Source organism: Dioscorea cayenensis, unplaced genomic scaffold, assembly GCF_009730915.1.
Source record: "Dioscorea cayenensis subsp. rotundata cultivar TDr96_F1 unplaced genomic scaffold, TDr96_F1_v2_PseudoChromosome.rev07_lg8_w22 25.fasta BLBR01000115.1, whole genome shotgun sequence".
Classification (NCBI taxonomy): Eukaryota; Viridiplantae; Streptophyta; class Magnoliopsida; order Dioscoreales; family Dioscoreaceae; genus Dioscorea; species Dioscorea cayenensis.
The window spans coordinates 69863-80275 of NW_024086506.1; the positions used below are offsets into that span (position 1 = coordinate 69863).

General features: G+C 28.8%; 2 protein-coding genes across 2 annotated transcripts; one reads left to right on the forward strand and one right to left on the reverse strand.

The window, feature by feature from the left end:
- The first annotated feature begins 354 nt into the window (after positions 1-354).
- LOC120253569 (heptahelical transmembrane protein ADIPOR1-like) lies at positions 355-4628 on the forward strand. Its single transcript, XM_039261892.1, has 4 exons — positions 355-668; positions 777-869; positions 1199-1256; positions 3676-4628. Exons 1-4 carry the CDS (start codon positions 421-423, stop codon positions 4354-4356), a joined length of 1080 nt encoding a protein of 359 aa, XP_039117826.1. The 5' UTR covers positions 355-420; the 3' UTR covers positions 4357-4628.
- Positions 4629-5234: 606 nt separating this feature from the next.
- LOC120253565 (probable glycosyltransferase At5g20260) lies at positions 5235-8788 on the reverse strand. Its single transcript, XM_039261887.1, has 4 exons — positions 8532-8788; positions 7202-7368; positions 6422-6776; positions 5235-5932 (listed from the first exon to the last, which is right to left on the reverse strand). Exons 2-4 carry the CDS (start codon positions 7360-7362, stop codon positions 5270-5272), a joined length of 1179 nt encoding a protein of 392 aa, XP_039117821.1. The 5' UTR covers positions 7363-7368; positions 8532-8788; the 3' UTR covers positions 5235-5269.
- Positions 8789-10413: the final 1625 nt, after the last annotated feature.

The window sequence follows — 10413 nt, forward strand, 5'->3', positions numbered from 1 at the left end:
TTCAAATCCTTATCACTTGCCTTAAAGACCATAAATTAACTTAAAAGTTTATTATAATTTTTTTTTTCAAAAAGGTATAAAAACCAATTCTTTTTTTTTAAGGGCATATGTTAATATATATTAACACTAACAATTTTCTTAAAAAGAGAAGGAAAAAAAAAAGAAAAAGAAAAGAAAAGCAAAGGTTCACAAAACATAACAACATAAATGAAACAGTTGGGAGATGATTGATGCATACACACAGCAATTAAAACCACCAAACACTAACAACCTCCATGGACCCATTTTTATTTGCACGCATGAATCATATATATATATATATATATATCAACATAATATTTAATTAAAGAAAAAAATGTGTTTGATTATTCTTATAAAAACCTTATCAAGGTTCTTGAGAGAGACATATACCACCACTAGATGAAGAACACATCTAAGAAGAAAAACAAAGAGCACAAGAACAAGAAGAAGAAGAAGAGCAACAACAACAACAACAACAACAACAACATGAAGCATGAAAAAATATATAAACTTTTGAGGTTTGAAGAGCTTCCTGAATACATGAAGGAGAATGAGTTCATTCTTGATCACTACCGTGCCGAGTGGCCGATAAAACAAGCTGTGGGCAGCATTTTTTCTTGGCACAATGAGACTGTTAATGTTTGGACGTGAGTTTTTCATATTTTTATTTTTATATGTTGTTGCTTGTTAGTTGATAATATGGAAAACAATAGCTCTGATACCATATTAATAATAGTTTTTATGATTGAGTTTAGGCATTTGCTTGGCTTTTTTTTGTTCTTGGCGTTGACATTAGTTCATCTTCGAGATGTTCCACAAGTTGCTAATCTTCTTGATCATTTCTCATGGTGAGTTCCTCTTGATCTTTGTTTTTTTAATGAAATATGTTATGTATTTATGTTTTGGAAGAGGATTTGAGAAAGTTTAGTTCAATTTGTGTTTATTTTATGATTAATTCAGAGGAAATCTCAGCATAAAACCTTCAATTTTTTTTTAAAAAAATTAGCTTAATATATTTATTTTAAAGTATATGTTTTTCAAAGGGGAATGGAATTAAGAGAACTTACCTAGTTTCAGATACAAATTTTGTTCTTTTATTTTTTATAATATTAATAAATTCAAAACTTTTATTCTAGTTTATAGTAATTATAAAAAATATATACTTATTTTATTTCAGGTATATCCCATCAAATGCGGTAGAGAATTCATCATACAATCAAGGGAAACTCTTCTATGTAAGTACTTATTTATTTGCTAGAGATTTATTTTTTGGATTAGATACTAATTTCATATTAGATTTGAAATAAAAAACGAAACCAAAATTTTAATAAAATTAATTAAAGCCATAGTCTTGTACCCATCTCAATACCCTTAATACTTTCTTTTGATATACTTAATGTAGTTTTATCTTTTAATAATTAGTATTTAGTAATACCATGAAATGAAAATATTATTACTTCCTTTTTATTCTCTGCAATATATATATATATATATATATATATATATATATATATATATATTAAAAATATCAACCAACTCTTGAGCTATGGAAAAGTAAAAAAAATGGGTAAAAATTAGGTTTAATGAAAAAAAAAAGAAGATGTGAAAACTGTTAAATAGTGATCTAAAGGTGCTTTTTAAATAATGTTTTTTGAGATGTACTTAAAAAATACATAATATTATATATTTAACAAATAAAAAGGTGTGTACTTTTTAAAATAATAAAAAATTGTTGTTCGTAAACATGAGTAGCTAAAAGAGCAATAAATTCCCCATTAATAATGGTGCCAGTTTTGAACCGTATGCCAAATTTATTCCTTTGCAATATGTTCGAGGTTGATAATTTCTGGCAGTTATTTATTCAAAAAATAATAATTAAATAAATAATAATATTTGGTGATAGGTGCATGTGATTCATTTATTTGAAGAGGATTAAATGTGGTTGTTTCTAGTTATTAAAAATCAATGCTACATTCATAGTTCTCTACCTCATTTATTGTTAGGTCATATTTCATTTTTTTTAATAATACCATGATATTGTACCTGTTTCCAATTATTAAGATGGTTTCAACATTTAAAAAAAATGGGTTGAATCATGAATACTTTTTTATTATCTATACATACTATTAAAGTAAATATATAATCTACTCCGAGAGCGTTTAAAAGAACAATTTTAATTTTTTTTAATAACATTTAAGTTTTTATTCATATTCTTATAATATTAATAATTGAAAAACATTAATTACATATAATTATTTATGTAATAAATGTTTATAAGACCTTTGAAATCCAAAATATAAAATAGTTTTTATGGTAGGAGTTGCTTAATTATATTATTTTATATATGATATTGCCTCAAAACTCACAAAATTTTAAAAACTCCGATGCGAAGCTGGGGAAAATATCTAGTTCTTTTTTATTTTATTTGCTTTTATGTAAACATCATAAAAGTTATTTTTAAATTTTGAAAATTTATTCTTTTGATTAAAATATAGTCAATATAATGAGCTAACTCCAAGAAAGATTTAAGTTATGAAAGTTTCCATTTTTATTCTTATGATAAATGTTTGATGTAAATTTAGATTATTTCGAGTTTAAAAGAACTGTTTTCCATTTAAATATTGAAATTAGTGAATTTAATAATATTAGGCCAGATTTTCTAATTAACTCCGGGTTTTCTTTTACTCTTATGAAACTTAAGTGAAAATTTATTTTGTAAAAATAAAATGTCAAAAAGACATTATATATTTATATAGTTTAGGCTATCTAGTTGATCACAATGAAACCTAATTAACTTGCCATAAACTTCACTTTAAATTAATCTTGAACTCAAATTAAAACCAAATAATAATATATACTATATTATAAATATCTAAAATATTCTAAAAATGAAAAAGTAAAAGAGAGACGAGTAAAAGGTTGACTTTAATAAGAGAAAGAAGGGGACATCCCAGAAAACGTTACTTCTATTATAAATATATAAAAATAATATATATATATATATAAAGACCTAATATATATATATATATAGAACCCATCATCTAGGGACGTCCCTAGATTTCAAATCTAGGGATGTCCATAGTAGCCATCGGATGAAAATCTGACGGTTCTTATCATTATGAACAGTAGAAACCGCGTTCTACAGTGTTGTACATTGATCATGAACAGTAAAAAGGTGTACAATGTTTATATAATCAATCAACCATCGGATGATGATCCAACGGCTTAGATTTAAAAACATTTCTAGAATTGAAATCTAGGGGCGTCCCTAGATGATGTTTTCCCATATATATATATATATATATATAGAGCTATCTAGTTGAGCTCAATCAAATCTTGCTCGCCTAGTTCTCAAAATAAATTTTGAATTCAAAAGTTAAGCTCGAGCTCGACCAGAAAAGTTAAAGTTTTAAACCAAGTTCAAGCTCAATCTTCAAAATAAATTTTGAGTTCAAAAAGCCAAGCTCAAGCTCGACTAGAAAATTTAAAATTTCAAGCTGAGTTTAAGTTCTCAACGTACGAATAGCTCCATTATAAATTGATAGCCCAAACTCTACCCATATATAGGTCATCAATTGGGTCTAATTGTAATAAATCATAAATAGGTTGAGCTAAAACTCAATCCAACTTGACATGAACCAAAAATACATGCAGGTTACCTCATCACTAGTACAACAAAACCCCATGCATACCACAACAACAACTGCAACAACAACAAAGACACAAAGGTGGCCATTCTTCATCTTCCTCACAGGCTCAATGTTCTGCCTCCTCTCCAGCTCAGCCTGCCACCTTTTCAGCTGCCATTCTCGCCGTCTCAACCTCTTCCTCATCCGCTTCGATTACGCCGGCATTGCCGTCATGATCGTCACCTCCTTCTTCCCCCCAATCTACTACATCTTCCAATGTGACACTCACTGGCAACTCCTCTACCTCTCCTCCATTTCCCTCTTAGGCCTCCTCACCGTCGCTAACCTCTTCTCCCCTCACCTCTCCACCCCTAAATTCCGGTCTTACCGAGCTTCCCTCTTCGCCGCCATGGCTTTCTCTGGCATTATCCCTGCAATACATGCAGCTGTGGTTAATTGGAATGAGCCCAAGAGGAACATCACCTTGGCTTATGAGTTGGCAATGGCTTTGTTCTATGTGGTTGGGACCTTGTTTTATGTGAGTAGAGTTCCTGAGAGATGGAAGCCAGGTTTGTTTGATGTTGTTGGACAAAGCCATCAGATATTTCATGTGTTTGTGATTGCTGGTGCTTTGGCTCATTATGCTGCTGCTCTTGTCTTCTTGGAATACCGTGATGCTGTTGGATGTTTTCATGATCAGAGGTGATCTATATATATATATATATAGATAGATGGATAGATATGGATAGATGATCATAATAATGCATGAGATTGTGTCATGTTATTATTCATGTATGTGCTCTTTCTTTCTTTTTATTAGGAATATTTGATTTGTAAGGGTCATTATTTATGTTGTTCTTGATTTGAGGAAGAAAAAAGGAAAGTAATTTGGAGGTTGAATTGTATAAAAAGAAGATCAAATGGAATGGGGGAGTTCTTTGTGTAATATTGATTGAGATGATTATTGGGTTTGTTTTATCTTGTATACGTACATTGAGTTCCCAAAAGACTTAAAATACTTGAGGAATAAATAATATTATATTAATTTTCTGATTTGCACTTTTTGCTTTTGTGTAATATTAAATAAAATTGTTGCATGTATGGATATGTCACACATGCAACTAACAATATTGACATTGGCCCAACCAATAAGGCATTCACTCTCATACGAGTTGGCAAGGGTACATTGTGCGCTGAAAGGTGCCCCTTACACAGGATACCATAAGGAGTCCCGGTGTAAAAGCGAGTCCCAGTGTGAAAGCAAGTTTATAATCCAATCCTGGTCTTGTACATGCCTCTCTCATTTGTTAAAAATTCCTTAACAACTACAATATCATTATAAGATTATTTTTTATTTTTTATTATTTATTTGTTTTTTTTTTAAGACAACCATAAAAATCACAAGAAAAATATGTAATGACTCCAAAGAGAAGAAAAGTATATATATATATATATATATATATATATATATAAGAAATGAACACAAACAATGCAAAGAAGAAAATGAAGATCGTGATGGAGAAGTTAAAAGTAGTACACAAGATCAATAAAATATTTTACAAAACATCAACCATACAAGTTTGCAAAAACATTAAAACACAACAAAAATACAAGATCAATCAATAAGGAAGCCTCAAATTAAGCCTCCTCAACCAAATAGAATGAAAAACCATACTCAACAAATCAAATCTCTTGGCAGGCCTATGTAGCACAAAATGCTTCTGAGCTTGCTCCACTCCTTCTTGCAATTCCTTAAACTTATCCACTGGAATCTCTTCCAAGATTCTCTTAATCTCAGGAATCTTCTCCACCTGAATCTCCACAGAAAACTTACTCCAATCAAGCACATCACTGAAAGGAAGTGAATAATTAACAGAAATAATCACAGGAACACATCCCATGAAAATAGACTCCACAATCCTAGGACTTGCAACTTCATAACCACTTGGACACAAACAGTACTTAGATTTGGCCATGAACTCAATGTAGTTAAGGTTCTTTGGGAGGTATTCATAGACTAAAAGGTCTTTATCTTTTGATTGCCATTGGTGCATTAAGTACTCTCTGATGAAACCATGAGCACCACCTGCAAAGAATGCAAGGATGGACCTTGATGTGGAGGAAGGCTTTGTGGTGGCATTTGATAAAAAGCCATCAGGTAGGTTTACCTCCGGGAGTGTCACATCTTTCTCTGGTTTGAAACCTTCTGACTTATTAGCATTGCATAGAACTCTTATGGATTTGTCATACAGCTCTTCATTTGCACCTGATAGATAAGGACCCTGCATGCATGCATTGTTATTAATTAATTAATTAATCAATTAACATATGTATAGTTTCATAAATGAACATGTGAAAAATAAAGAGAAGTATGATGATGATGATTGTCTATTTGAGAGAATAGAGCTATATATTTGAAAAGGAGATTTGTATATTAATTTTAGAATGGCATATATATACAAGAAGATATGCAACATTTACATATATATATATATACTTGATAAATGCATTTTTGTCTCTTCACTAAATACATGTATTCATATTAGTCCCTAAAACAAATGTTAATTTTGGTTTTAATATTAAACAATACTTGAAATTAACAGCTCATGAACTAACATGAATATTATATAACCTATAGTTGTACTTTATTTTATTCTATTAAATATGTACTTTATTTATTTTATTTTTTTTAACACTCAAACAAACAACATGTATGTAAAGGATAATATAAATAAATAAAAAAAAAATTGGAAGATTAAGAAGTACTTTACCCAATCATGGCAAGAAACCATGAAATGATCAGCACCAAGAGATCTATTCCAAAAGGGATACTTGTTTGAAATAACAGTGATGTAGTCTGAGATAGGACTCCTAAGAATGTCCCAAAAGTTCAGAAGGCCATCCTTATAAAGGTACCTCACTATGTTTGCCACACTGAAGGGAAAGAGGAACACATGAGCTTCATTAGGGTTCTTAGCTGCATAAGGGTTCCTCTTGTCCTCCATTTCACTCATGAAGTGTCCTTCAATTGCATATATGCTTGCTTCTGGTCCACCATGCATTATAGGGGGCTCTCCTTCTTTGTATGTCCATATCTTGAATCTCTTCTCCATCTCTATGTAGCTCCTACTCATTATTATTATAATTATAATTAAATTAATATTTAGGCTATTTAAACATATATATATATATATATATATTGAAATCTTTACAAATTTATTTTTTATTTTTACATATGTAAGTATGGATATACATATTTCATGCACATGGTTACCTTTAAACCTAGGGAAATTAATGAATGGTCTTCATTGAATGCATGTTTCCTTCTTTCAGTGCAAATATATCACAAACTCCAACACATAATTTAATAATAATCATTCTACCTTTTGGTTAGTGAATTATTTCAGATCATCTTTTAATTACTCTTCCATGAAAAATATATACTATAAGACTTTATCTTTTGATATTTCTTGCATGGAAAATAGAAGTAAATTAAAGATATGTTTAATTAAGGGAATATTACTTAAGTAGTGCAATATATAGGACTTAACTGATAGAAGGCATAGACATTCCGGTATATGGAAAGAGAACCCTCACTAGGTATAACAAAGTCATGATGATCCCTCAATTTGCCAGGAGTGCATTTACGTAAAAGAACAGCTCTCCTAATAGATGCCCTCACTCTTGCAAGATCCTCTTCTATTTCACCCATCTTCACCTACATGCATGATCACCAAGCTTTAAGACACACATATGCACGCGCACACATATATATATATATTAACAAAAGTGACAAGTGCCATCAGAGACATGCAGATACAAGATACAAGGAGCAATTAGAGTTTACCACATACGTCTAAAATAATATGTCAGGAAACCCTACAGTGATACGTCCTCTACCATATAATTTTGAAAGGGAAAAGAATATAACTAAAAAAAACACACACACTATATATATAAATAGTTATTTATTAAATTATTTTAAAAGGAAAAACAATTGAAATGGTTTTTACCATTAAAAATATACTTGTAATGTAATAAAAATTGAGAGGTAAACTTAGAAACAAAAGTTAGAACTAAAATACATTTGAGTGACGGAGAGATATATACTTCACTAGTTCACTTAATTACAAACTTTATATACAGCATATACATGTATGTATGTATGAATATATACATAGAGATAGATATTTAATTCACTTGCACATAGAACGTATTTGGTTAAAGAAAATCAAGAATTAAACAACTTAATTAATTTATTACTCCAATGAATGTAAAGAACCAAATCTCATATTTAATTAAAAACTGTGAATATATATATAACTAAGAATCTGATATTTTGACCTACTAATATAGGTGGAAAATCCTGTATTTCTAAATCCTTTACATCTTCAATCCTCCAATATAGTTTTAGCTTGATGAATTTATACATACATACAGATATGTATATATAGACACAGAATAATATAGCCTTAGACACTTCTCTACACCACCAAATATAAACTGTATGTATGTGCATGCATATGTACATAGCCAAATAAAAATCCTGTATTTATAAATCCTTCACCTTTTCAAATTAACCTCCAACATAGCCATCCATAGATGCATATATATATATATATATATATACACATATATAGCAAAATATAGCCTTCACTTCTCCACACCACCAAATATGACTACATATAGATATGTAGGCATATATACATAGACAAATCTAACTAAAAATTTGGTATTTTAACTTAATTACAACTATAAATGGAAATCCCATATTTACAAATCCTTTACATTTTCAAATATCCAAAATCATATATATATATATATATATTTAGAGAGAGAGAGAGAGAGAGAGAGAGAGAGAGAGAGAGAGAGAGGACTCACCCTGTAAGAGTGCTTCTTAGTAGAAAAGGATTCATGTTGAGAACGTATACCATTGTTTGGAAGAAGAGATGATGATGAGGAAGGAGGTTCATGATGAATTAAAATGTTATTATTAGAAGTAGCAGCAGCAGCAGTAGTAGTAGTAGAATGAATTGATAGGTAATTGGTTTGGAAGAAGAGATCATGGAGATGGTTTTGATTAAATATGGCAACAGAGATGATAAGAACAAAGAGAAGAATAATGAGAGGAAAGAATGAAGCAGACTCACAACTCAAGCTTCCCATTTTCCTTTTCTTTTCTTTTGGTTCTCTTCTTCTTGTTGATCTCCCACACCATATATATCAACCTTTATGCTTAACTTATCCATGCATGCATGGCATGTGCTCTTCCTTTCTTGCCTCCTTTGTGGGAATGGTATTATGATTAAAAAAATACATTAAAATGCTACATATATATATATATATATATATATATATATAAAGATCATAAACACTGAAATTTAATTAATTATAAACTCAAAATTAATAAAGTGAAGAAACTTCAAAAGAGTGAAATGGGTGCTTGGTAGATAAGATAAAAGGAGAATAAAACAAAATAATTGCTTTAGAATCTTATTTGTTAACAAAGTTTAACAGAATAAATATTTTTTATTTATGTTTTATGGAAAAATGTTTGATTTTTATCCAACACTTGACGGTGAGATAAATTTGTTGCAAACCACTTTGTATTTTGGAATTATTATTATTATTATTATTATTATAGAATTAATTATAAAATTCAAAATAAAACAAGTTGAGGGTGTTTGCTTGAGTGTAAAACGTGGAAGTTTAGGGCCCGTTTTGTGGACGAGAAAAGAAGAAACTATCATATCCTTGCTAGCTATTATTTTTTGTTTGTAAGTCAGGATATGATAGCTTTATTCTAGATCCATTTTATCCTACTTACCCAAGATGAATGGTCAGAACTAATCATTGCACAAATTCTTTCCTATTCATATCTAGTTCTTAAATTCTATTCTTCCTTATCATATATTGTTCGAGCTCTAATTGTTTAAAACTTTAAAACTTAATTAATATTGATAAAAATATTTTTAAATTAATTATAATTTTCTTAATATTAATTTTTCAAGAGAAAGGTTTTTTTTTACATAACTCAAATATATATATATATATATATGAAAAAGAAAAGCAGTTTATTTTAATTAATAAAAAAATATGATTATTGATTGTTTGCACATAAAGTTTCATAAAAAAATGTATGATCTGACTGTAATTTAAAATAAGAATTTAAATTTTATTTTATTTTATTATTTAAAAATATTGTTTGAATTGAGTGAACGTTGAGTTAAAAGATTGAAAATAAGTAAAATATTTATCCTTTCAATCTACGTAATTGGTAAGAATTATTCTCTTATAATATCTTATTTGATAGTATTTTTATCTAGATCATCATGAAAATTTCAATCATAATTCTCTGCTTAAATTTTTTTATATTTTCTTTATCAATTCATTTAAATTGCTGTGATTACTTTAATCCTTGAAATTTATTTTACTTAAAAAAAATATTTATAGTTCTTATTTGATAATAACAACAAAAAGATTAATTTGTGCTCAATAACTAAATAAAAAATAAAAAAATTCTTTTATATAATATAACCTAACAAACAAAATTATTTGTTCCATGGAAAATTTTACTTTTCCTTTTTGCATATAAGCCCCCCAATTTAATGAATAATTATATAAAAAATATTAAAAATAATATAAATATATAGATTGAAAAAAACCATCCACAATATCCAAGTTTTTTATGCAGTACTTCGATTTTTTCAATATAAGTCTATAGAATTTTGCATATAAATCCCTGAATAATATTATTTAGAAA

Coding starts and splice junctions, on each gene's coding strand:
- LOC120253569 (XM_039261892.1), top strand. CDS start 421: ATGAAGAACACATCTAAGAAGAAAAACAAAGAGCACAAGAACAAGAAG. Junction 669..776: donor GAGACTGTTAATGTTTGGAC/GTGAGTTTTTCA, acceptor GATTGAGTTTAG/GCATTTGCTTGGCTTTTTTT. Junction 870..1,198: donor CTTCTTGATCATTTCTCATG/GTGAGTTCCTCT, acceptor ATTTTATTTCAG/GTATATCCCATCAAATGCGG.
- LOC120253565 (XM_039261887.1), bottom strand. CDS start 7,362: ATGGGTGAAATAGAAGAGGATCTTGCAAGAGTGAGGGCATCTATTAGG. Junction 6,777..7,201: donor AATGTCTATGCCTTCTATCA/GTTAAGTCCTAT, acceptor AATAATGAGTAG/GAGCTACATAGAGATGGAGA. Junction 5,933..6,421: donor TGGTTTCTTGCCATGATTGG/GTAAAGTACTTC, acceptor GCATGCATGCAG/GGTCCTTATCTATCAGGTGC.